The sequence below is a fragment of the Saccoglossus kowalevskii genome, chromosome 10 (genome assembly GCF_978046115.1).
Source record: "Saccoglossus kowalevskii chromosome 10, keSacKowa6.1, whole genome shotgun sequence".
NCBI classification, from domain to species: domain Eukaryota; kingdom Metazoa; phylum Hemichordata; class Enteropneusta; family Harrimaniidae; genus Saccoglossus; species Saccoglossus kowalevskii.
In genome coordinates this window covers 33,307,285-33,335,275 of record NC_140650.1, presented here as the reverse complement: position 1 = coordinate 33,335,275, position 27,991 = coordinate 33,307,285, and the positions used below count along the sequence as shown (strand labels likewise).

Sequence of the window (27,991 nt, the reverse complement as noted above, 5' to 3'; positions counted from 1 at the left end):
GACATAACAGTAAGCTGGAGAATAAAAATGGAAAATACAAAAATTTGATTTACTAAAAGTTTATTTGATTTATTTATCATTACAATTTACAGATATACTTGACTTTAACTTAACTTGACAAGGAGCCTAATGATTACAATTTGACTTCTTTTGGTCTGAATCAAATGTTGAATTGATTACAGAGAAAATGATCAACAAGAGAAAGTATTGTAATAATGTAAATTAATTTAAATATAATAACACTTTATTTCAGAAAATTGTTGAATGCATTGATGTCAGTAGCTGTCATACTACCGGTATTTTAAATTGGCATTGCTTAGTATAAAGCTATTTATAATTTATTAGCCAGTGAGGTTTTCTTTTAGTCAAATTATCATTTCCTGTTATTATTACAAGCTTTCTCATTAATAACATAAAGTTATTACGGTATGAGAATATTACACAAAGACTGCATGGTTTTGAAGAATGCATAGCGACAGTTGATGTGATCCTGAACTGCCTAAGTTCATACTTTGCGTTTTTCTCTTGATAACCTTATTATATATTATAATGTCATGTGATACACAACTAATGTTTCACTATCAGATGTATAATAAATAATTTTCTCTTATTTTCTGTGTGTTTGTTGTCATGCTTGAATTTGGCATTTATCTTGAATACTCCTTTGCATTTGCAAAACTGTAGTAATTTAATTTTTTGAAATAATGTACTATTGTACTATCAAATTAGAGAGAATTGATAATTTACCATAGCAACCAAAGTAGTCAAATAGGTTCATTTCACTGTAGAATGCTTGCCCCCCCCCTCACTATAACATGATTACATTTTTATAGGAACTATAATAGAATGGAAAACTGGATGAAGTAGGGAATGGACTTTCTTAAAAATATTATTCAGCAAACAACATTAATTGAAAACTGACATGGAAAGTATTTGTTATTCCACGTTGAAAGTCACTTCAGCTACTCCAGGTACATGCATACCACAGGTGATGATATCACCAGGTTTGACTGGTCCAACTCCGGCAGGTGTTATTCTACTTTGAAAGTCACTTCAGCTACTCCAGGTACATGCATACCACAGGTGATGATATCACCAGGTTTGACTGGTCCAACTCCGGCAGGTGATCCAGTTAGTATCAGGTCACCTTCCTCCAGCGTGATGTACTGACTCATAAAACTTATTAGTTTAGGAACGTCAAAAACCATGTCTTTAGTGTTGCCATCTTGTTTCATTTCACCATTAATTTTCAACCATAGTCCAAGATCCTTAATGTTCTCTATCCTGTCTTTAGGAATAAAGTCACCAACTGGACAAGCAGTGTCAAATCCCTTACCAATGGTCCATGGTAAGCCTTTCTGTCGAGCTTCAGCCAACATATCAGCGGCTGTCATATCAAGAGACACAGTGTAACCACCAATGTGTTTCATGGCATTGGATTCAGTGATTTGAAATCCTGGTTTACCAATGATCACTCCAACTTCAACTTCATGGTTGAGCTTCTTACATCCTAAAGGAATCTAGTGCAGAAACAAAAGGTTTCAAGTGAAATAGTTTTCATTTGGAATGCAACGTTTGGTTGTATGAGGACTTTAACAAAATAAGATAAATTTCTGCACTTTATTCTGCTAAAGTTTAGCTGCAAATTGAACACATTTTCATCATTGTTCTCTGATTGCTACCCAGTATGGTAATTTAAAAAAAAAAATATTTTGTAGGTATTATCAGAGATTTTTTGAGAATGATGATCCAAATATTTGAAGACCCTAAGAATAATTAATCATGCTTGCATGTCAGTAAGACTTGCTCTAACTTATTTATTTATCACTTTATTCAAAATGCAGAGCCAAATTTTACACATTGGATCTCTAGCTCTGATGAGGGCTGAGATGTCAGAATAGAATACTAACAAATTGTGATAAGGAAACATGGGTCATTTACACACACTGAAAACAGGAGCGACAAACTCGGTAACTATTTTCACTGAGAAAATACTAGTTCAATTAAATATTAATTTTGTTAAATGATGACACCTTAATTGGTGTGCTCTGTGTAATGTATGCTGACAGTGGTTTTATAAATACTATTGGTTGCCTTACCTTAATTGGTATGCCCTGTGTAATGTATACTGACAGTGGTTTTATAAATACCATTGGTTACCTTACCTTAATTGGTGTGCCCTGTGTAATGTATACTGACAGTGGTTTTATAAATACCATTGGTTGCCTTACCTTAATTGGTATGCCTTGTGTAATGTATACTGACAGTGGTTTTATAAATACCATTGGTTACCTTACCTTAATTGGTGTGCCCTGTGTAATGTATGCTGACAGTGGTTTTATAAATACCATTGGTTGCCTTACCTTAATTGGTATGCCCTGTGCAATGTATACTGACAGTGGTTTTATAAATACCATTGGTTACCTTACCTTAATTGGTGTGCCCTGTGTAATGTATACTGACAGTGGTTTTATAAATACCATTGGTTACCTTACCTTAATTGGTGTGCCCTGTGTAATGTATACTGACAGTGGTTTTATAAATACCATTGGTTACCTCACCTTAATTGGTGTGCCCTGTGTAATGTATACTGACAGGGTTTTATAAATACCATTGGTTACCTTACCTTAATTGGTGTGCCCTGTGTAATGTATACTGACAGTGGTTTTATAAATACCATTGGTTACCTTACCTTAATTGGTGTGCCCTGTGTAATGTATACTGACAGTGGTTTTATGAATACCATTGGTTACCTTACCTTAATTGGTGTGCCCTGTGTAATGTATACTGACAGTGGTTTTATAAATACCATTGGTTACCTTACCTTAATTGGTGTGCCCTGTGTAATGTCTACTGTCAGTGGTTTTATAAATACCATTGGTTACCTTACCTTAATTGGTGTGCCCTGTGTAATGTATACTGACAGGGTTTTATAAATACCATTGTTTACCTTACCTTAATTGGTGTGCCCTGTGCAATGTATACTGTCAGTGGTTTTATAAATACCATTGGTTACCTTACCTTAATTGGTGTGCCCTGTGTAATGTATGCTGACAGTGGTTTTATAAATACCATTGGTTGCCTTACCTTAATTGGTGTGCCCTGTGTAATGTATGCTGACAGTGGTTTTATAAATACCATTGGTTACCTTACCTTAATTGGTGTGCCCTGTGTAATGTATACTGACAGTGGTTTTATAAATACCATTGGTTACCTTACCTTAATCGGTATGCCATGTGCAATGTATACTGACAGTGGTTTTATAAATACCATTGGTTGCCTTACCTTAATTTGTGTGCCCTGTGTAATGTATGCTGACAGTGGTTTTATAAATACCATTGGTTACCTTACCTTAATTGGTGTGCCCTGTGTAATGTATACTGACAGGGTTTTATAAATACCATTGTTTACCTTACCTTAATTGGTGTGCCCTGTGCAATGTATACTGTCAGTGGTTTTATAAATACCATTGGTTACCTTACCTTAATTGGTGTGCCCTGTGTAATGTATGCTGACAGTGGTTTTATAAATACCATTGGTTGCCTTACCTTAATTGGTGTGCCCTGTGTAATGTATGCTGACAGTGGTTTTATAAATACCATTGGTTACCTTACCTTAATTGGTGTGCCCTGTGTAATGTATACTGACAGTGGTTTTATAAATACCATTGGTTACCTTACCTTAATCGGTATGCCATGTGCAATGTATACTGACAGTGGTTTTATAAATACCATTGGTTGCCTTACCTTAATTGGTGTGCCCTGTGTAATGTATGCTGACAGTGGTTTTATAAATACCATTGGTTGCCTTACCTTAATTGGTGTGCCCTGTGTAATGTATACTGACAGTGGTTTTATAAATACCATTGGTTACCTTACCTTAATTGGTGTGCCCTGTGTAATGTATACTGACAGTGGTTTAATAAATACCATTGGTTACCTTACCTTAATTGGTGTGCCCTGTGTAATGTATACTGACAGTGGTTTTATAAATACCATTGGTTACCTTACCTTAATTGGTGTGCCCTGTGTAATGTATACTTACAGTGGTTTAATAAATACCATTGGTTGCCTTACCTTAATTGGTGTGCCCTGTGTAATGTATGCTGACAGTGGTTTTATAAATACCATTGGTTACCTTACCTTAATTGGTATGCCCTGTGTAATGTATACTGACAGTGGTTTTATAAATACCATTGGTTACCTTACCTTAATTGGTGTGCCCTGTGTAATGTATACTGACAGTGGTTTTATAAATACCATTGGTTGCCTTACCTTAATTGGTATGCCTTGTGTAATGTATACTGACAGTGGTTTTATAAATACCATTGGTTACCTTACCTTAATTGGTGTGCCCTGTGTAATGTATGCTGACAGTGGTTTTATAAATACCATTGGTTGCCTTACCTTAATTGGTATGCCCTGTGCAATGTATACTGACAGTGGTTTTATAAATACCATTGGTTACCTTACCTTAATTGGTGTGCCCTGTGTAATGTATACTGACAGTGGTTTTATAAATACCATTGGTTACCTTACCTTAATTGGTGTGCCCTGTGTAATGTATACTGACAGTGGTTTAATAAATACCATTGGTTACCTTACCTTAATTGGTGTGCCCTGTGTAATGTATACTGACAGTGGTTTTATAAATACCATTGGTTACCTTACCTTAATTGGTGTGCCCTGTGTAATGTATACTTACAGTGGTTTAATAAATACCATTGGTTGCCTTACCTTAATTGGTGTGCCCTGTGTAATGTATGCTGACAGTGGTTTTATAAATACCATTGGTTACCTTACCTTAATTGGTATGCCCTGTGTAATGTATACTGACAGTGGTTTTATAAATACCATTGGTTACCTTACCTTAATTGGTGTGCCCTGTGTAATGTATACTGACAGTGGTTTTATAAATACCATTGGTTGCCTTACCTTAATTGGTATGCCTTGTGTAATGTATACTGACAGTGGTTTTATAAATACCATTGGTTACCTTACCTTAATTGGTGTGCCCTGTGTAATGTATGCTGACAGTGGTTTTATAAATACCATTGGTTGCCTTACCTTAATTGGTATGCCCTGTGCAATGTATACTGACAGTGGTTTTATAAATACCATTGGTTACCTTACCTTAATTGGTGTGCCCTGTGTAATGTATACTGACAGTGGTTTTATAAATACCATTGGTTACCTTACCTTAATTGGTGTGCCCTGTGTAATGTATACTGACAGTGGTTTTATAAATACCATTGGTTACCTCACCTTAATTGGTGTGCCCTGTGTAATGTATACTGACAGGGTTTTATAAATACCATTGGTTACCTTACCTTAATTGGTGTGCCCTGTGTAATGTATACTGACAGTGGTTTTATAAATACCATTGGTTACCTTACCTTAATTGGTGTGCCCTGTGTAATGTATACTGACAGTGGTTTTATGAATACCATTGGTTACCTTACCTTAATTGGTGTGCCCTGTGTAATGTATACTGATAGTGGTTTTATAAATACCATTGGTTACCTTACCTTAATTGGTGTGCCGTGTGTAATGTCTACTGTCAGTGGTTTTATAAATACCATTGGTTACCTTACCTTAATTGGTGTGCCCTGTGTAATGTATACTGACAGGGTTTTATAAATACCATTGTTTACCTTACCTTAATTGGTGTGCCCTGTGCAATGTATACTGTCAGTGGTTTTATAAATACCATTGGTTACCTTACCTTAATTGGTGTGCCCTGTGTAATGTATGCTGACAGTGGTTTTATAAATACCATTGGTTGCCTTACCTTAATTGGTGTGCCCTGTGTAATGTATGCTGACAGTGGTTTTATAAATACCATTGGTTACCTTACCTTAATTGGTGTGCCCTGTGTAATGTATACTGACAGGGTTTTATAAATACCATTGTTTACCTTACCTTAATTGGTGTGCCCTGTGCAATGTATACTGTCAGTGGTTTTATAAATACCATTGGTTACCTTACCTTAATTGGTGTGCCCTGTGTAATGTATGCTGACAGTGGTTTTATAAATACTATTGGTTGCCTTACCTTAATTGGTGTGCCCTGTGTAATGTATGCTGACAGTGGTTTTATAAATACCATTGGTTACCTTACCTTAATTGGTGTGCCCTGTGTAATGTATACTGACAGTGGTTTTATAAATACCATTGGTTACCTTACCTTAATCGGTATGCCATGTGCAATGTATACTGACAGTGGTTTTATAAATACCATTGGTTGCCTTACCTTAATTGGTGTGCCCTGTGTAATGTATGCTGACAGTGGTTTTATAAATACCATTGGTTGCCTTACCTTAATTGGTGTGCCCTGTGTAATGTATACTGACAGTGGTTTTATAAATACCATTGGTTACCTTACCTTAATTGGTGTGCCCTGTGTAATGTATACTGACAGTGGTTTAATAAATACCATTGGTTACCTTACCTTAATTGGTGTGCCCTGTGTAATGTATACTGACAGTGGTTTTATAAATACCATTGGTTACCTTACCTTAATCGGTATGCCATGTGCAATGTATACTGACAGTGGTTTTATAAATACCATTGGTTGCCTTACCTTAATTGGTGTGCCCTGTGTAATGTATGCTGACAGTGGTTTTATAAATACCATTGGTTGCCTTACCTTAATTGGTGTGCCCTGTGTAATGTATACTGACAGTGGTTTTATAAATACCATTGGTTACCTTACCTTAATTGGTGTGCCCTGTGTAATGTATACTGACAGTGGTTTAATAAATACCATTGGTTACCTTACCTTAATTGGTGTGCCCTGTGTAATGTATACTGACAGTGGTTTTATAAATACCATTGGTTACCTTACCTTAATTGGTGTGCCCTGTGTAATGTATACTTACAGTGGTTTAATAAATACCATTGGTTACCTTACCTTAATTGGTATGCCCTGTGTAATGTATACTGACAGTGGTTTTATAAATACCATTGGTTACCTTACCTTAATTGGTATGCCCTGTGTAATGTATACTGACAGTGGTTTTATAAATACCATTGGTTACCTTACCTTAATTGGTGTGCCCTGTGTAATGTATACTGACAGTGGTTTTATAAATACCATTGGTTGCCTTACCTTAATTGGTATGCCTTGTGTAATGTATACTGACAGTGGTTTTATAAATACCATTGGTTACCTTACCTTAATTGGTGTGCCCTGTGTAATGTATGCTGACAGTGGTTTTATAAATACCATTGGTTGCCTTACCTTAATTGGTATGCCCTGTGCAATGTATACTGACAGTGGTTTTATAAATACCATTGGTTACCTTACCTTAATTGGTGTGCCCTGTGTAATGTATACTGACAGTGGTTTTATAAATACCATTGGTTACCTTACCTTAATTGGTGTGCCCTGTGTAATGTATACTGACAGTGGTTTTATAAATACCATTGGTTACCTCACCTTAATTGGTGTGCCCTGTGTAATGTATACTGACAGGGTTTTATAAATACCATTGGTTACCTTACCTTAATTGGTGTGCCCTGTGTAATGTATACTGACAGTGGTTTTATAAATACCATTGGTTACCTTACCTTAATTGGTGTGCCCTGTGTAATGTATACTGACAGTGGTTTTATGAATACCATTGGTTACCTTACCTTAATTGGTGTGCCCTGTGTAATGTATACTGATAGTGGTTTTATAAATACCATTGGTTACCTTACCTTAATTGGTGTGCCCTGTGTAATGTCTACTGTCAGTGGTTTTATAAATACCATTGGTTACCTTACCTTAATTGGTGTGCCCTGTGTAATGTATACTGACAGGGTTTTATAAATACCATTGTTTACCTTACCTTAATTGGTGTGCCCTGTGCAATGTATACTGTCAGTGGTTTTATAAATACCATTGGTTACCTTACCTTAATTGGTGTGCCCTGTGTAATGTATGCTGACAGTGGTTTTATAAATACCATTGGTTGCCTTACCTTAATTGGTGTGCCCTGTGTAATGTATGCTGACAGTGGTTTTATAAATACCATTGGTTACCTTACCTTAATTGGTGTGCCCTGTGTAATGTATACTGACAGGGTTTTATAAATACCATTGTTTACCTTACCTTAATTGGTGTGCCCTGTGCAATGTATACTGTCAGTGGTTTTATAAATACCATTGGTTACCTTACCTTAATTGGTGTGCCCTGTGTAATGTATGCTGACAGTGGTTTTATAAATACTATTGGTTGCCTTACCTTAATTGGTGTGCCCTGTGTAATGTATGCTGACAGTGGTTTTATAAATACCATTGGTTACCTTACCTTAATTGGTGTGCCCTGTGTAATGTATACTGACAGTGGTTTTATAAATACCATTGGTTACCTTACCTTAATCGGTATGCCATGTGCAATGTATACTGACAGTGGTTTTATAAATACCATTGGTTGCCTTACCTTAATTGGTGTGCCCTGTGTAATGTATGCTGACAGTGGTTTTATAAATACCATTGGTTGCCTTACCTTAATTGGTGTGCCCTGTGTAATGTATACTGACAGTGGTTTTATAAATACCATTGGTTACCTTACCTTAATTGGTGTGCCCTGTGTAATGTATACTGACAGTGGTTTAATAAATACCATTGGTTACCTTACCTTAATTGGTGTGCCCTGTGTAATGTATACTGACAGTGGTTTTATAAATACCATTGGTTACCTTACCTTAATTGGTGTGCCCTGTGAAATGTATACTTACAGTGGTTTAATAAATACCATTGGTTGCCTTACCTTAATTGGTGTGCCCTGTGTAATGTATGCTGACAGTGGTTTTATAAATACCATTGGTTACCTTACCTTAATTGGTATGCCCTGTGTAATGTATACTGACAGTGGTTTTATAAATACCATTGGTTACCTTACCTTAATTGGTGTGCCCTGTGTAATGTATACTGACAGTGGTTTTATAAATACCATTGGTTGCCTTACCTTAATTGGTATGCCTTGTGTAATGTATACTGACAGTGGTTTTATAAATACCATTGGTTACCTTACCTTAATTGGTGTGCCCTGTGTAATGTATGCTGACAGTGGTTTTATAAATACCATTGGTTGCCTTACCTTAATTGGTATGCCCTGTGCAATGTATACTGACAGTGGTTTTATAAATACCATTGGTTACCTTACCTTAATTGGTGTGCCCTGTGTAATGTATACTGACAGTGGTTTTATAAATACCATTGGTTACCTTACCTTAATTGGTGTGCCCTGTGTAATGTATACTGACAGTGGTTTTATAAATACCATTGGTTACCTCACCTTAATTGGTGTGCCCTGTGTAATGTATACTGACAGGGTTTTATAAATACCATTGGTTACCTTACCTTAATTGGTGTGCCCTGTGTAATGTATACTGACAGTGGTTTTATAAATACCATTGGTTACCTTACCTTAATTGGTGTGCCCTGTGTAATGTATACTGACAGTGGTTTTATGAATACCATTGGTTACCTTACCTTAATTGGTGTGCCCTGTGTAATGTATACTGACAGTGGTTTTATAAATACCATTGGTTACCTTACCTTAATTGGTGTGCCCTGTGTAATGTCTACTGTCAGTGGTTTTATAAATACCATTGGTTACCTTACCTTAATTGGTGTGCCCTGTGTAATGTATACTGACAGGGTTTTATAAATACCATTGTTTACCTTACCTTAATTGGTGTGCCCTGTGTAATGTATACTGACAGTGGTTTTATGAATACCATTGGTTACCTTACCTTAATTGGTGTGCCCTGTGTAATGTATACTGACAGTGGTTTTATAAATACCATTGGTTACCTTACCTTAATTGGTGTGCCCTGTGTAATGTCTACTGTCAGTGGTTTTATAAATACCATTGGTTACCTTACCTTAATTGGTGTGCCCTGTGTAATGTATACTGACAGGGTTTTATAAATACCATTGTTTACCTTACCTTAATTGGTGTGCCCTGTGTAATGTATGCTGACAGTGGTTTTATAAATACCATTGGTTACCTTACCTTAATTGGTGTGCCCTGTGTAATGTATACTGACAGTGGTTTTATAAATACCATTGGTTACCTTACCTTAATCGGTATGCCATGTGCAATGTATACTGACAGTGGTTTTATAAATACCATTGGTTGCCTTACCTTAATTGGTGTGCCCTGTGTAATGTATGCTGACAGTGGTTTTATAAATACCATTGGTTGCCTTACCTTAATTGGTGTGCCCTGTGTAATGTATACTGACAGTGGTTTTATAAATACCATTGGTTACCTTACCTTAATTGGTGTGCCCTGTGTAATGTATACTGACAGTGGTTTAATAAATACCATTGGTTACCTTACCTTAATTGGTGTGCCCTGTGTAATGTATACTGACAGTGGTTTTATAAATACCATTGGTTACCTTACCTTAATTGGTGTGCCCTGTGTAATGTATACTTACAGTGGTTTAATAAATACCATTGGTTGCCTTACCTTAATTGGTGTGCCCTGTGTAATGTATGCTGACAGTGGTTTTATAAATACCATTGGTTACCTTACCTTAATTGGTATGCCCTGTGTAATGTATGCTGACAGTGGGTTTATAAATACCATTGGTTACCTTACCTTAATTGGTGTGCCCTGTGCAATGTATACTGACAGTGGTTTTATAAATACCATTGGTTGCCTTACCTTAATTGGTGTGCCCTGTGTAATGTATGCTGACAGTGGTTTTATAAATACCACTGGTTACCTTACCTTAATTGGTATGCCCTGTGTAATGTATGCTGACAGTGGGTTTATAAATACCATTGGTTACCTTACCTTAATTGGTGTGCCCTGTGCAATGTATACTGACAGTGGTTTTATAAATACCATTGGTTACCTTACCTTAATTGGTGTGCCCTGTGTAATGTATACTGACAGTGGTTTTATAAATACCATTGGTTACCTTACCTTAATTGGTGTGCTCTGTGTAATGTATACTGACAGTGGTTTTATAAATACCATTGGTTACCTTAACCTTAATTGGTGTGCCCTGTGTAATGTATACTGACAGTGGTTTTATAAATACCATTGGTTACCTTACCTTAATTGGTGTGCCCTGTGCAATGTATGCTGACAGTGGTTTTATAAATACCATTGGTTACCTTACCTTAATTGGTGTGCCCTGTGCAATGTATGCTGACAGTGGTTTTATAAATACCATTGGTTACCTTACCTTAATTGGTGTGCCCTGTGAAATATATAATGACAGGGTTTTATAAATACCATTGGTTACCTTACCTTAATTGGTGTGCCCTGTGCAATGTATGCTGACAGTGGTTTTATAAATACCATTGGTTACCTTACCTTAATTGGTGTGCCTTGTGTAATGTATACTGGCAGTGGTTTTATAAATACCATTGGTTGCCTTACCTTAATCGGTATGCCATGTGCAATGTATACTGACAGTGGTTTTATAAATACCATTGGTTGCCTTACCTTAATTGGTGTGCCCTCTGTAATGTATGCTGACAGTGGTTTTATAAATACCATTGGTTGCCCAATCTGATTAAAATCTGATGTAGTGTACGGGCTTTAATTATTTTGGCTATAAACTTATTTTAATTTTATTTTTTATTACTTTTGTTATTAATGCGCTTTTATTTTATTATTTTACTTTGATTTTGATTTTGTGATTTTTTTTAATTCCGCCCTACCTACATCTGATCCGACGCCTATGTAAGTCCCGTTCAAATCTCGTGTAAGTAACAGCCAATCACAGTCCCCCTTTTATACAGGCTGTCGGTTGCTTACTTTTCAGTGTATACGGGCAATCTTTCTGTACATTTATATTTTGCCCACTTGAATAAACCATTAATAGAAAATTGCTAGTATATTTTTATTTGAGAAAGAATTTCCACAGCATTTTACAATTTTTGTCATTTCATTGAATATTTTTTTCACTTCCAACAAATGTGTACACTTCCAGATACATCTTCGCCAGCCAAGGTTCGTTCATTCATTCAGTCATCGCTTCAATTTTACATCACTGAGCATAATTATCTAGAATGGAAGCAAAAAAAAAGTAAATCGTAATGATTAAAACACTGTAAACAGCTATAGTAAACAATGCAAACTGATTTTAAATTGTATAGCATCGACGCAGAAAATTGGAGCAAAAAAAATATTTTCTGATCAATTGCGATGTGTTCCAAATAAAAAATATTTTATTCCAGTCCAAATCAGCTCAATTACTTTAATAAAGTGTTATTGTATAATGTACAAAATGTTGATACAATTTGATGAATATTTACAGCTACGGCTTCAATACCGTAGACGATTTTGGCCCGATCGTCAACAAAACATCACCCGTCTCCAGGGCAGGCGACTGGAAAAAGACACTGGTGTTCGGTCGAACCGGTGGAAACAAAATCGTCACTCCCAGAATAACTATGCAAAATAACGATCTAAAGTCGAACCATTCGAGCCACAATATTAACATAAAAATGACTTTCGTTGCATTTGACAATGATAAACTTACCGAAAAGCCGTGTTTTTCTCGGTCGGTATAATCCGCCATTTTATTTGAGTGCGTTTGCCACCAGGCTCTGCCCGGTGACGTCATCATGTGCGCTTCAGAAGGAGGTCTGTGGTTCATTGACTAAAATCGTCGATATTGGGTCTCGTTGAAATTTCGTTACATAGGCATCGGCTCAGATGTAGGTAGGGCGGAATTAAAAAAAATCATAAAATCAAAGTAAAATAATAAAATAAAAGGGCATTAATAACAAAAGTAATAAAAAATAAAATTAAAATAAGTTTATAGCCAAAATAATTAAAGCCCGTACACTACATCAGATTATAATCAGATTGTTGTTACCTTACCTTAATTGGTGTGCCCTGTGCAATGTATACTGACAGTGGTTTTATAAATACCATTGGTTACCTTACCTTAATTGGTATGCCCTGTGTAATGTATACTGACAGTGGTTTTATAAATACCATTGGTTACCTTACCTTAATTGGTGTGCCCTGTGTAATGTATACTGACAGTGGTTTAATAAATACCATTGGTTACCTTACCTTAATTGGTGTGCCCTGTGTAATGTATACTGACAGTGGTTTTATAAATACCATTGGTTGCCTTACCTTAATTGGTGTGCCCTGTGTAATGTATGCTGACAGTGGTTTTATAAATACCATTGGTTACCTTACCTTAATTGGTATGCCCTGTGTAATGTATGCTGACAGTGGGTTTATAAATACCATTGGTTATCTTACCTTAATTGGTGTGCCCTGTGCAATGTATACTGACAGTGGTTTTATAAATACCATTGGTTACCTTACCTTAATTGGTGTGCCCTGTGTAATGTATACTGACAGTGGTTTTATAAATACAGTTGGTTACCTTACCTTAATTTGTGTGCCCTGTGCAATGTATGCTGACAGTGGTTTTATAAATACCATTGGTTATCTTACCTTAATTGGTATGCCCTGTGTAATGTATGCTGACAGTGGTTTTATAAATACCATTGGTTGCCTTACCTTAATTGGTGTGCCCTGTGTAATGTATACTGACAGTGGTTTTATAAATACCATTGGTTACCTTACCTTAATTGGTATGCCCTGTGTAATGTATGCTGACAGTGGTTTTATAAATACCATTGGTTACCTTACCTTAATTGGTGTGCTCTGTGTAATGTATACTGACAGTGGTTTTATGAATACCATTGGTTACCTTACCTTAATTGGTGTGCCCTGTGTAATGTATACTGACAGTGGTTTTATAAATACCATTGGTTACCTTACCTTAATTGGTGTGCCCTGTGTAATGTATACTGACAGTGGTTTTAAAAATACCATTGGTTACCTTACCTTAATTGGTGTGCCCTGTGTATTGTATACTGACAGTGGTTTTATAAATACCATTGGTTGCCTTACCTTAATTGGTGTGCCCTGTGTAATGTATGCTGACAGTGGTTTTATAAATACCATTGGTTATCTTACCTTAATTGGTATGCCCTGTGTAATGTATGCTGACAATGGGTTTATAAATACCATTGGTTACCTTACCTTAATTGGTGTGCCCTGTGCAATGTATACTGACAGTGGTTTTATAAATACCATTGGTTGCCTTACCTTAATTGGTGTGCCCTGTGTAATGTATGCTGACAGTGGTTTTATAAATACCATTGGTTGCCTTACCTTAATTGGTGTGCCCTGTGTAATGTATACTGACAGTGGTTTTATAAATACCATTGGTTACCTTACCTTAATTGGTGTGCCCTGTGTAATGTATACTGACAGTGGTTTAATAAATACCATTGGTTACCTTACCTTAATTGGTGTGCCCTGTGTAATGTATACTGACAGTGGTTTTATAAATACCATTGGTTACCTTACCTTAATTGGTGTGCCCTGTGTAATGTATACTGACAGTGGTTTTATAAATACCATTGGTTACCTTACCTTAATTGGTGTGCTCTGTGTAATGTATACTGACAGTGGTTTTATAAATACCATTGGTTACCTTAACCTTAATTGGTGTGCCCTGTGTAATGTATACTGACAGTGGTTTTATAAATACCATTGGTTACCTTACCTTAATTGGTGTGCCCTGTGCAATGTATGCTGACAGTGGTTTTATAAATACCATTGGTTACCTTACCTTAATTGGTGTGCCCTGTGCAATGTATGCTGACAGTGGTTTTATAAATACCATTGGTTACCTTACCTTAATTGGTGTGCCCTGTGAAATATATAATGACAGGGTTTTATAAATACCATTGGTTACCTTACCTTAATTGGTGTGCCCTGTGTAATGTATACTGACAGTGGTTTTATAAATACCATTGGTTACCTTACCTTAATTGGTGTGCCCTGTGTAATGTATACTGACAGTGGTTTTAAAAATACCATTGGTTACCTTACCTTAATTGGTGTGCCCTGTGTATTGTATACTGACAGTGGTTTTATAAATACCATTGGTTGCCTTACCTTAATTGGTGTGCCCTGTGTAATGTATGCTGACAGTGGTTTTATAAATACCATTGGTTATCTTACCTTAATTGGTATGCCCTGTGTAATGTATGCTGACAATGGGTTTATAAATACCATTGGTTACCTTACCTTAATTGGTGTGCCCTGTGCAATGTATACTGACAGTGGTTTTATAAATACCATTGGTTGCCTTACCTTAATTGGTGTGCCCTGTGTAATGTATGCTGACAGTGGTTTTATAAATACCATTGGTTGCCTTACCTTAATTGGTGTGCCCTGTGTAATGTATACTGACAGTGGTTTTATAAATACCATTGGTTACCTTACCTTAATTGGTGTGCCCTGTGTAATGTATACTGACAGTGGTTTAATAAATACCATTGGTTACCTTACCTTAATTGGTGTGCCCTGTGTAATGTATACTGACAGTGGTTTTATAAATACCATTGGTTACCTTACCTTAATTGGTGTGCCCTGTGTAATGTATACTGACAGTGGTTTTATAAATACCATTGGTTACCTTACCTTAATTGGTGTGCTCTGTGTAATGTATACTGACAGTGGTTTTATAAATACCATTGGTTACCTTAACCTTAATTGGTGTGCCCTGTGTAATGTATACTGACAGTGGTTTTATAAATACCATTGGTTACCTTACCTTAATTGGTGTGCCCTGTGCAATGTATGCTGACAGTGGTTTTATAAATACCATTGGTTACCTTACCTTAATTGGTGTGCCCTGTGCAATGTATGCTGACAGTGGTTTTATAAATACCATTGGTTACCTTACCTTAATTGGTGTGCCCTGTGAAATATATAATGACAGGGTTTTATAAATACCATTGGTTACCTTACCTTAATTGGTGTGCCCTGTGCAATGTATGCTGACAGTGGTTTTATAAATACCATTGGTTACCTTACCTTAATTGGTGTGCCTTGTGTAATGTATACTGGCAGTGGTTTTATAAATACCATTGGTTGCCTTACCTTAATCGGTATGCCATGTGCAATGTATACTGACAGTGGTTTTATAAATACCATTGGTTGCCTTACCTTAATTGGTGTGCCCTCTGTAATGTATGCTGACAGTGGTTTTATAAATACCATTGGTTGCCCAATCTGATTAAAATCTGATGTAGTGTACGGGCTTTAATTATTTTGGCTATAAACTTATTTTAATTTTATTTTTTATTACTTTTGTTATTAATGCGCTTTTATTTTATTATTTTACTTTGATTTTGATTTTGTGATTTTTTTTAATTCCGCCCTACCTACATCTGATCCGACGCCTATGTAAGTCCCGTTCAAATCTCGTGTAAGTAACAGCCAATCACAGTCCCCCTTTTATACAGGCTGTCGGTTGCTTACTTTTCAGTGTATACGGGCAATCTTTCTGTACATTTATATTTTGCCCACTTGAATAAACCATTAATAGAAAATTGCTAGTATATTTTTATTTGAGAAAGAATTTCCACAGCATTTTACAATTTTTGTCATTTCATTGAATATTTTTTTCACTTCCAACAAATGTGTACACTTCCAGATACATCTTCGCCAGCCAAGGTTCGTTCATTCATTCAGTCATCGCTTCAATTTTACATCACTGAGCATAATTATCTAGAATGGAAGCAAAAAAAAAGTAAATCGTAATGATTAAAACACTGTAAACAGCTATAGTAAACAATGCAAACTGATTTTAAATTGTATAGCATCGACGCAGAAAATTGGAGCAAAAAAAATATTTTCTGATCAATTGCGATGTGTTCCAAATAAAAAATATTTTATTCCAGTCCAAATCAGCTCAATTACTTTAATAAAGTGTTATTGTATAATGTACAAAATGTTGATACAATTTGATGAATATTTACAGCTACGGCTTCAATACCGTAGACGATTTTGGCCCGATCGTCAACAAAACATCACCCGTCTCCAGGGCAGGCGACTGGAAAAAGACACTGGTGTTCGATCGAACCGGTGGAAACAAAATCGTCACTCCCAGAATAACTATGCAAAATAACGATCTAAAGTCGAACCATTCGAGCCACAATATTAACATAAAAATGACTTTCGTTGCATTTGACAATGATAAACTTACCGAAAAGCCGTGTTTTTCTCGGTCGGTATAATCCGCCATTTTATTTGAGTGCGTTTGCCACCAGGCTCTGCCCGGTGACGTCATCATGTGCGCTTCAGAAGGAGGTCTGTGGTTCATTGACTAAAATCGTCGATATTGGGTCTCGTTGAAATTTCGTTACATAGGCATCGGCTCAGATGTAGGTAGGGCGGAATTAAAAAAAATCATAAAATCAAAGTAAAATAATAAAATAAAAGGGCATTAATAACAAAAGTAATAAAAAATAAAATTAAAATAAGTTTATAGCCAAAATAATTAAAGCCCGTACACTACATCAGATTATAATCAGATTGTTGTTACCTTACCTTAATTGGTGTGCCCTGTGCAATGTATACTGACAGTGGTTTTATAAATACCATTGGTTACCTTACCTTAATTGGTATGCCCTGTGTAATGTATACTGACAGTGGTTTTATAAATACCATTGGTTACCTTACCTTAATTGGTGTGCCCTGTGTAATGTATACTGACAGTGGTTTAATAAATACCATTGGTTACCTTACCTTAATTGGTGTGCCCTGTGTAATGTATACTGACAGTGGTTTTATAAATACCATTGGTTGCCTTACCTTAATTGGTGTGCCCTGTGTAATGTATGCTGACAGTGGTTTTATAAATACCATTGGTTACCTTACCTTAATTGGTATGCCCTGTGTAATGTATGCTGACAGTGGGTTTATAAATACCATTGGTTATCTTACCTTAATTGGTGTGCCCTGTGCAATGTATACTGACAGTGGTTTTATAAATACCATTGGTTACCTTACCTTAATTGGTGTGCCCTGTGTAATGTATACTGACAGTGGTTTTATAAATACCGTTGGTTACCTTACCTTAATTTGTGTGCCCTGTGCAATGTATGCTGACAGTGGTTTTATAAATACCATTGGTTATCTTACCTTAATTGGTATGCCCTGTGTAATGTATGCTGACAGTGGTTTTATAAATACCATTGGTTGCCTTACCTTAATTGGTGTGCCCTGTGTAATGTATACTGACAGTGGTTTTATAAATACCATTGGTTACCTTACCTTAATTGGTATGCCCTGTGTAATGTATGCTGACAGTGGTTTTATAAATACCATTGGTTACCTTACCTTAATTGGTGTGCTCTGTGTAATGTATACTGACAGTGGTTTTATGAATACCATTGGTTACCTTACCTTAATTGGTGTGCCCTGTGTAATGTATACTGACAGTGGTTTTATAAATACCATTGGTTACCTTACCTTAATTGGTGTGCCCTGTGTAATGTATACTGACAGTGGTTTTAAAAATACCATTGGTTACCTTACCTTAATTGGTGTGCCCTGTGTATTGTATACTGACAGTGGTTTTATAAATACCATTGGTTGCCTTACCTTAATTGGTGTGCCCTGTGTAATGTATGCTGACAGTGGTTTTATAAATACCATTGGTTATCTTACCTTAATTGGTATGCCCTGTGTAATGTATGCTGACAATGGGTTTATAAATACCATTGGTTACCTTACCTTAATTGGTGTGCCCTGTGCAATGTATACTGACAGTGGTTTTATAAATACCATTGGTTGCCTTACCTTAATTGGTGTGCCCTGTGTAATGTATGCTGACAGTGGTTTTATAAATACCATTGGTTGCCTTACCTTAATTGGTGTGCCCTGTGTAATGTATACTGACAGTGGTTTTATAAATACCATTGGTTACCTTACCTTAATTGGTGTGCCCTGTGTAATGTATACTGACAGTGGTTTAATAAATACCATTGGTTACCTTACCTTAATTGGTGTGCCCTGTGTAATGTATACTGACAGTGGTTTTATAAATACCATTGGTTACCTTACCTTAATTGGTGTGCCCTGTGTAATGTATACTTACAGTGGTTTAATAAATACCATTGGTTGCCTTACCTTAATTGGTGTGCCCTGTGTAATGTATGCTGACAGTGGTTTTATAAATACCATTGGTTACCTTACCTTAATTGGTATGCCCTGTGTAATGTATGCTGACAGTGGGTTTATAAATACCATTGGTTACCTTACCTTAATTGGTGTGCCCTGTGCAATGTATACTGACAGTGGTTTTATAAATACCATTGGTTGCCTTACCTTAATTGGTGTGCCCTGTGTAATGTATACTGACAGTGGTTTAATAAATACCATTGGTTGCCTTACCTTAATTGGTGTGCCCTGTGTAATGTATGCTGACAGTGGTTTTATAAATACCATTTGTTACCTTACCTTAATTGGTATGCCCTGTGTAATGTATGCTGACAGTGGGTTTATAAATACCATTGGTTACCTTACCTTAATTGGTGTGCCCTGTGCAATGTATACTGACAGTGGTTTTATAAATACCATTGGTTACCTTACCTTAATTGGTGTGCCCTGTGTAATGTATGCTGACAGTGGTTTTATAAATACCATTGGTTACCTTACCTTAATTGGTATGCCCTGTGTAATGTATGCTGACAGTGGGTTTATAAATACCATTGGTTACCTTACCTTAATTGGTGTGCCCTGTGCAATGTATACTGACAGTGGTTTTATAAATACCATTGGTTACCTTACCTTAATTGGTGTGCCCTGTGTAATGTATACTGACAGTGGTTTTATAAATACCATTGGTTACCTTACCTTAATTGGTGTGCTCTGTGTAATGTATACTGACAGTGGTTTTATAAATACCATTGGTTACCTTAACCTTAATTGGTGTGCCCTGTGTAATGTATACTGACAGTGGTTTTATAAATACCATTGGTTACCTTACCTTAATTGGTGTGCCCTGTGCAATGTATGCTGACAGTGGTTTTATAAATACCATTGGTTACCTTACCTTAATTGGTGTGCCCTGTGCAATGTATGCTGACAGTGGTTTTATAAATACCATTGGTTACCTTACCTTAATTGGTGTGCCCTGTGAAATATATAATGACAGGATTTTATAAATACCATTGGTTACCTTACCTTAATTGGTGTGCCCTGTGCAATGTATGCTGACAGTGGTTTTATAAATACCATTGGTTACCTTACCTTAATTGGTGTGCCTTGTGTAATGTATACTGGCAGTGGTTTTATAAATACCATTGGTTGCCTTACCTTAATCGGTATGCCATGTGCAATGTATACTGACAGTGGTTTTATAAATACCATTGGTTGCCTTACCTTAATTGGTGTGCCCTGTGTAATGTATGCTGACAGTGGTTTTATAAATACCATTGGTTGCCCAATCTGATTAAAATCTGATGTAGTGTACGGGCTTTAATTATTTTGGCTATAAACTTATTTTAATTTTATTTTTTATTACTTTTGTTATTAATGCGCTTTTATTTTATTATTTTACTTTGATTTTGATTTTGTGATTTTTTTTAATTCCGCCCTACCTACATCTGATCCGACGCCTATGTAAGTCCCGTTCAAATCTCGTGTAAGTAACAGCCAATCACAGTCCCCCTTTTATACAGGCTGTCGGTTGCTTACTTTTCAGTGTATACGGGCAATCTTTCTGTACATTTATATTTTGCCCACTTGAATAAACCATTAATAGAAAATTGCTAGTATATTTTTATTTGAGAAAGAATTTCCACAGCATTTTACAATTTTTGTCATTTCATTGAATATTTTTTTCACTTCCAACAAATGTGTACACTTCCAGATACATCTTCGCCAGCCAAGGTTCGTTCATTCATTCAGTCATCGCTTCAATTTTACATCACTGAGCATAATTATCTAGAATGGAAGCAAAAAAAAAAGTAAATCGTAATGATTAAAACACTGTAAACAGCTATAGTAAACAATGCAAACTGATTTTAAATTGTATAGCATCGACGCAGAAAATTGGAGCAAAAAAAATATTTTCTGATCAATTGCGATGTGTTCCAAATAAAAAATATTTTATTCCAGTCCAAATCAGCTCAATTACTTTAATAAAGTGTTATTGTATAATGTACAAAATGTTGATACAATTTGATGAATATTTACAGCTACGGCTTCAATACCGTAGACGATTTTGGCCCGATCGTCAACAAAACATCACCCGTCTCCAGGGCAGGCGACTGGAAAAAGACACTGGTGTTCGGTCGAACCGGTGGAAACAAAATCGTCACTCCCAGAATAACTATGCAAAATAACGATCTAAAGTCGAACCATTCGAGCCACAATATTAACATAAAAATGACTTTCGTTGCATTTGACAATGATAAACTTACCGAAAAGCCGTGTTTTTCTCGGTCGGTATAATCCGCCATTTTATTTGAGTGCGTTTGCCACCAGGCTCTGCCCGGTGACGTCATCATGTGCGCTTCAGAAGGAGGTCTGTGGTTCGTTGACTAAAATCGTCGATATTGGGTCTCGTTGAAATTTCGTTACATAGGCATCGGTTCAGATGTAGGTAGGGCGGAATTAAAAAAAATCATAAAATCAAAGTAAAATAATAAAATAAAAGGGCATTAATAACAAAAGTAATAAAAAATAAAATTAAAATAAGTTTATAGCCAAAATAATTAAAGCCCGTACACTACATCAGATTATAATCAGATTGTTGTTGCCTTACCTTAATTGGTGTGCCCTGTGTAATGTATGCTGACAGTGGTTTTATAAATACCATTGGTTACCTTACCTTAATTGGTGTGCCCTGTGTAATGTATACTGACAGTGGTTTTATAAATACCATTGGTTACCTTACCTTAATTGGTATGCCCTGTGTAATGTATACTGACAGTGGTTTTATAAATACCATTGGTTACCTTACCTTAATTGGTGTGCCCTGTGTAATGTATACTGACAGTGGTTTAATAAATACCATTGGTTACCTTACCTTAATTGGTGTGCCCTGTGTAATGTATACTGACAGTGGTTTTATAAATACCATTGGTTGCCTTACCTTAATTGGTGTCCCCTGTGTAATGTATGCTGACAGTGGTTTTATAAATACCATTGGTTACCTTACCTTAATTGGTATGCCCTGTGTAATGTATGCTGACAGTGGGTTTATAAATACCATTGGTTATCTTACCTTAATTGGTGTGCCCTGTGCAATGTATACTGACAGTGGTTTTATAAATACCATTGGTTACCTTACCTTAATTGGTGTGCCCTGTGTAATGTATACTGACAGTGGTTTTATAAATACCGTTGGTTACCTTACCTTAATTTGTGTGCCCTGTGCAATGTATGCTGACAGTGGTTTTATAAATACCATTGGTTACCTTACCTTAATTGGTATGCCCTGTGTAATGTATGCTGACAGTGGTTTTATAAATACCATTGGTTGCCTTACCTTAATTGGTGTGCCCTGTGTAATGTATACTGACAGTGGTTTTATAAATACCATTGGTTACCTTACCTTAATTGGTATGCCCTGTGTAATGTATGCTGACAGTGGTTTTATAAATACCATTGGTTACCTTACCTTAATTGGTGTGCCCTGTGTAATGTATGCTGACAGTGGTTTTATAAATACCATTGGTTGCCTTACCTTAATTGGTATGCCCTGTGCAATGTATACTGACAGTGGTTTTATAAATACCATTGGTTACCTTACCTTAATTGGTGTGCCCTGTGTAATGTATACTGACAGTGGTTTTATAAATACCATTGGTTACCTTACCTTAATTGGTGTGCCCTGTGTAATGTATACTGACAGTGGTTTTATAAATACCATTGGTTACCTCACCTTAATTGGTGTGCCCTGTGTAATGTATACTGACAGGGTTTTATAAATACCATTGGTTACCTTACCTTAATTGGTGTGCCCTGTGTAATGTATACTGACAGTGGTTTTATGAATACCATTGGTTACCTTACCTTAATTGGTGTGCCCTGTGTAATGTATACTGACAGTGGTTTTATAAATACCATTGGTTACCTTACCTTAATTGGTGTGCCCTGTGTAATGTCTACTGTCAGTGGTTTTATAAATACCATTGGTTACCTTACCTTAATTGGTGTGCCCTGTGTAATGTATACTGACAGGGTTTTATAAATACCATTGTTTACCTTACCTTAATTGGTGTGCCCTGTGCAATGTATACTGTCAGTGGTTTTATAAATACCATTGGTTACCTTACCTTAATTGGTGTGCCCTGTGTAATGTATGCTGACAGTGGTTTTATAAATACCATTGGTTACCTTACCTTAATTGGTGTGCCCTGTGCAATGTATACTGACAGTGGTTTAATAAATACCATTGGTTGCCTTACCTTAATCGGTGTGCCCTGTGTAATGTATACTGACAGTGGTTTTATAAATACCATTGGTTTCCTTACCTTAATTGGTTTGCCCTGTGTAATGTATGCTGACAGTGGTTTTATAAATACCATTGGTTGCCTTACCTTAATTGGTGTGCCTTGTGTAATGTATACTGACAGTGGTTTTATAAATACCATTGGTTGCCTTACCTTAATTGGTGTGCCCTGTGTAATATATACTGACAGTGGTTTTATGAATACCATTGGTTACCTTACCTTAATTGGTGTGCTCTGTGTAATGTATACTGACAGTGGTTTTATGAATACCATTGGTTACCTTACCTTAATTGGTGTGCCTTGTGTAATGTATACTGACAGTGGTTTTATGAATACCATTGGTTACCTTACCTTAATTGGTGTGCCTTGTGTAATGTATGCTGACAGTGGTTTTATGAATACCATTGGTTACCTTACCTTAATTGGTGTGCTCTGTGTAATGTATACTGACAGTGGTTTTATGAATACCATTGGTTACCTTACCTTAATTGGTGTGCCTTGTGTAATGTATGCTGACAGTGGTTTTATAAATACCATTGGTTACCTTACCTTAATTGGTGTGCCCTGTGTAATGTATGCTGACAGTGGTTTCATGAATACCATTGGTTCAGTAGGTGTTGGCAAACCCCATGCAGCAATGAGGTCTCTGTGAAGAAAGAAACAATACAATACAGGAATAATTTCACAACACATAGCTTGCACATCCTGGTATTTCCTCGCGATCAAATTTAAATTTATTTATAGATATGAATTTCTCAATTGTTTTTCAGAAAAGATGTAAAGAAGTTGTCAGTGAAGATCAAAAAATGTATCTATAGGAAGTCATCATTTTTGATTCTCCTACACACAGGTATAGGCATGAAGAAGATAGATTGAAAGTATTATTTGAATTATTGTTGATATTGGCTGTTTCAGAGGATAGTTTATTGGTTCTTTAATGTATTCAAATGCATTATTGAATAAATATTAAACATTGAACATATTACTAGGTTATTACAAGGATACCCCAAAGTGTGCACGAAGACAGGACAGAGGGTCGATGCACAAAATTCTGTCTGAGTGCATACTTTGAGGTATCCTCATAATAACCTTATCATTCTACATCTTTTCCTTCTAAGGATACATCATGGGAATGCCGAAATTCAAAAAGTTTAGAACAGAATCAGCGAACTTCTTTGTGTGGAGTCCGGTCAAACCCCGATGGTAGCCATGTTTGTTTTTATTATTAGAGGATGCTTATACGTACATAATCATTCCATATTTGGAATTCGCATTTCCTTATATGGTAGGATAAAAATACCCCATAAAATATTGCAAAATTACGGCCCAATGTAACTCACGGTGTCAGATGTGTAATAATAAATCTTAAAACAAATTAAACAAATTTAATTTCAATTTTTTTTTACTTGAACAAGAAGTTCTGTCAAATGTATTGGTATTTTGATTCAACAGACAGCATATTTGATCCATATACTGTGATATCCTGATACGTGTGGTATGGAACCAGCTGCAAGAACCACCAACCATTAACATAATTGTAGTGATACAGCATCAGATGAATCAAGATTAATTGAATGCTAGTGTTGGAAACCTTTACACAGCCAGCTTCGGAACAGTACAACAACATCAGCACTAGATGATATGATTTTCATTCTTTTACCACCATTGTATATGTTAGTGATTTGTTGGGATAATAACAAACTCATTGCAATTCAGTTAATTAATATTTAAGGTAGCAAGAAGATTTTAATTTTTTCTTGACTTTTTTTGACTATGATACATTAATTGTTCTAGCTTATCAGAAAAATTAAATTTTGGCTAGATGCTGTTCAAATGAGCATTTTAAAATCACAAACAACTACTATAAAAAAATCTGTATTAGAAGCTTTGACTTCTATTAAAATGGTACAATGCAACAGAGGGGATGAGGCTTCTATTAGAGTATCAAAAAGAATGGGTGCAACTTCTATTGGTAGGGATCTATGTGACTTCTATTGGTAGGGATCTATGTGACTTATATTGGTAGGGATCTATGTGACTTCTATTAGTAGGGATCTATGTGACTTCTATTGGTAGGGATCTATGTGACTTCTATTAGTAGGGATCTATGTGACTTCTATTGGTAGGGATCTATGTGACTTCTATTAGTAGGGATCTATGTGACTTCTATTGGTAGGGATCTATGTGACTTCTATTAGTAGGGATCTATGTGACTTCTATTGGTAGGGATCTATGTGACTTCTATTAGTAGGGATCTATGTGACTTATATTGGTAGGGATCTATGTGACTTCTAATACAGATTTTACAGTACTGCAGTTTCATTGGTATTTGAATAATGTTAATCTTTGCAACAGCATAAACAAGACTTCTTATCTGTATACTCGGTTGTTGACAATTCTGATACAATGGGGAATAACCTTCCTGTTACAAACAATGTGTTTATCTAATATTCATTGTCAGCATTATTTCAGCTGAGACTCCATTGAAGAAACACCTAACTTGACGCAAGTTATGTTTTTCATAATTTTTTCTCTTTTTTTCAAATCAGGTGAAGAGATCAATAATAGGCGAAAAAGATGATGGGTCATAATCTAACCTTATAACCCCTTGCAAATAAGAATGTAAACATTTCTGCATGAAACATTATTATGTTCAATAATTTCTCACTTATGTTTTTGCCATTTTGTAAAAGTGAATTAAAGTGTGAGGATTAGAATTCGTGTTTTTCTTTGAGCCTCCATTTCAATAATGACGTCAAATCATGATCTGCAAATCAACGCACGCCAGATGTGTGATTACCCAGCGTCCTCGGTCAAATAAGGTAACCTTTGACATCGCAAAACTCCGAAAGGAATTTTTGTTAAGTAATTATCGTACAGTTACTTTGATTACACAGTTGTACAATATTAACATGTACAATAGTCATTACTGATATACAATAGTCCACGGAGCTAAACAATCAAACAAAAAACAAATCCCGCTCCACGAATATAATATAGTTCACCACAGTCCCTCTATCTGATAGAGGGACTGTGAGCTCACATATTACTGACCTGTAATTTGCACCAACGCCAAGTATTTTACGACTTTTCTCCACAAATCTGATTAGTCCAGCGGCCATTTTACACTTCTCAGTAATAAATACACGCAATTGAACTGATTAACAGCGCAAAGTCATCACCTAAGATCGACAATTTGAACACAGGCTTTTGACAGCGACCCAGCTGATTTGACTGAACAGCGCCACCACAAGGTGACTTTGTGAACTTGTCCGACTTTCTTGACCTGGTGTTATAAGGAGTTTCCGTTTGTAAAATACTGGAGGTCTTTGTTAATAAAGAGTATGTTGTGAGTGAAGGAGAAGAAAATGTTAAGGAAAAAATTACAATGAATTTAATTAGGCATAAATTATTGTTATGTTAATATATAAATGATTTACCCCGTGTTACCACGGGAGCCCAGAAACAATGATCAACTGTACGCACTCCTTATGAGCAGGGGGGGGGGGATATTGGCTGGTATCTAGTGTAAGAAATAGACAAGGGATGAAGGCTCCAGCCAGCTCATATTATTTAAACTCTATAAATAATACCAGGTTGAAGAATAATAGTTGCTCTTTCAAATTACGCCAAAGCCTTACCTATATTTTACCTATATCTGCAGAATAAATCAACAAAACTACAGCCGATACCCCCTCCCCCCGCGCTCATAATAGCTGATAATAGTTCCTGGGCCCCTGTGGTGTTACATTTAAATTAACCTGGTATCCAGTCATACCAAGTACACATGCTGTTAACGAAAAGGTAACCCAACCAGCAGTTTTGCAACCAGCAATTTCCCTGTTCTTCATACAAAAATAAATGTTTTGCATACATACAGGAGAATTTCACTAATAAAGGTCCTAAATCGTACACATATTCTACAATAATTTATACCCAATTTATATTCGATGTTGAGGCCAAATATGGACAACATTGAGTTAATTTTATAAACCTGTTACTTTGTCTGAAAATCATAAGTATATTGCGAAACAAAATCAGTGTCCCTGCATGAAATGAAATCGCGATAATAAATAACGTTCATCAGTAACCCACCATGTGTAAAGAAAACAGTTTAAATGTCTAGAACACATGAAAATTACCATGGCCACCAGTCGACCATTTCGAATAAAATTAAAAAAAAACTGAGTAAGCCACCGTGAGTGATGTTCATTCCGAGTTTGAGTTAAATCGACACAGCATGGCTGCGGAAATGTTGATAACATATTAACTGAAACGAACAAAATACCAAATTTAAACACAATCGGTAAAAGTGTATCTGAAAAACGGGTAGAATATTTGAGTTTGAATAAAACCGACCGAGGCATGCCTGATAAAAAATGGATAACAATAAAATTGGAAATGCTACCTGCCGAGTCAATTCACTTGAAATTAAATAAGTCTGGTCACAAATGGGAACAGTTGGGTTAATAAATACAAACACGGGTTTGTTCACCCCTGTGTATATGCGATACGATCTATTGATTTTATTGACCTCTACATATCGTTTCATATAGCAATTTACACTCACAGAGTTGTGTGTTCAGTTCAATATCCCGTTAAGATTAAAGATGTTAGGGTACAGAGAGTTATTAGCCCTTATTTCCATTATGAAACATTATGTGTATGTGAGAT

The 27,991-nt window shown here is 36.0% G+C and overlaps 1 protein-coding gene and 3 long non-coding RNA genes across 4 annotated transcripts; all 4 read right to left on the bottom strand.

Annotated features, from left to right (window-relative positions):
- Window positions 1–43: 43 nt before the first annotated feature.
- Window positions 44–26,562, bottom strand: LOC144350433 (oxaloacetate decarboxylase, mitochondrial-like). The gene is made up of 3 exons (XM_085504527.1): window positions 26,372–26,562; window positions 23,867–23,963; window positions 44–1,520 (listed from the first exon to the last, which is right to left on the bottom strand). Exons 1-3 carry the CDS (start codon window positions 26,437–26,439, stop codon window positions 1,032–1,034), a joined length of 654 nt encoding a protein of 217 aa, XP_085360653.1. The 5' UTR covers window positions 26,440–26,562; the 3' UTR covers window positions 44–1,031.
- LOC146738023 (uncharacterized) lies at window positions 11,886–12,748 on the bottom strand. The gene is made up of 2 exons (XR_014930734.1): window positions 12,502–12,748; window positions 11,886–12,023 (listed from the first exon to the last, which is right to left on the bottom strand). It is a non-coding gene; the product is annotated as an uncharacterized LOC146738023 (long non-coding RNA).
- LOC146738022 (uncharacterized) lies at window positions 16,440–17,302 on the bottom strand. The gene is made up of 2 exons (XR_014930733.1): window positions 17,056–17,302; window positions 16,440–16,577 (listed from the first exon to the last, which is right to left on the bottom strand). It is a non-coding gene; the product is annotated as an uncharacterized LOC146738022 (long non-coding RNA).
- On the bottom strand, window positions 20,664–21,473 carry LOC146738021 (uncharacterized). Its single transcript, XR_014930732.1, has 2 exons — window positions 21,281–21,473; window positions 20,664–20,801 (listed from the first exon to the last, which is right to left on the bottom strand). It is a non-coding gene; the product is annotated as an uncharacterized LOC146738021 (long non-coding RNA).
- Window positions 26,563–27,991: the final 1,429 nt, after the last annotated feature.

Bases quoted from the DNA above. Each gene is read 5' to 3' on its own strand.
- LOC144350433 (XM_085504527.1), bottom strand. From the start codon at position 26,439: ATGGCCGCTGGACTAATCAGATTTGTGGAGAAAAGTCGTAAAATACTT. The intron at 23,964-26,371 runs GTCAGTAATATG...CTTTCTTCACAG, and splicing joins GGCGTTGGTGCAAATTACAG to AGACCTCATTGCTGCATGGG. The intron at 1,521-23,866 runs GTAAGGTAACCA...TTTCTGCACTAG, and splicing joins CACAGGGCACACCAATTAAG to ATTCCTTTAGGATGTAAGAA.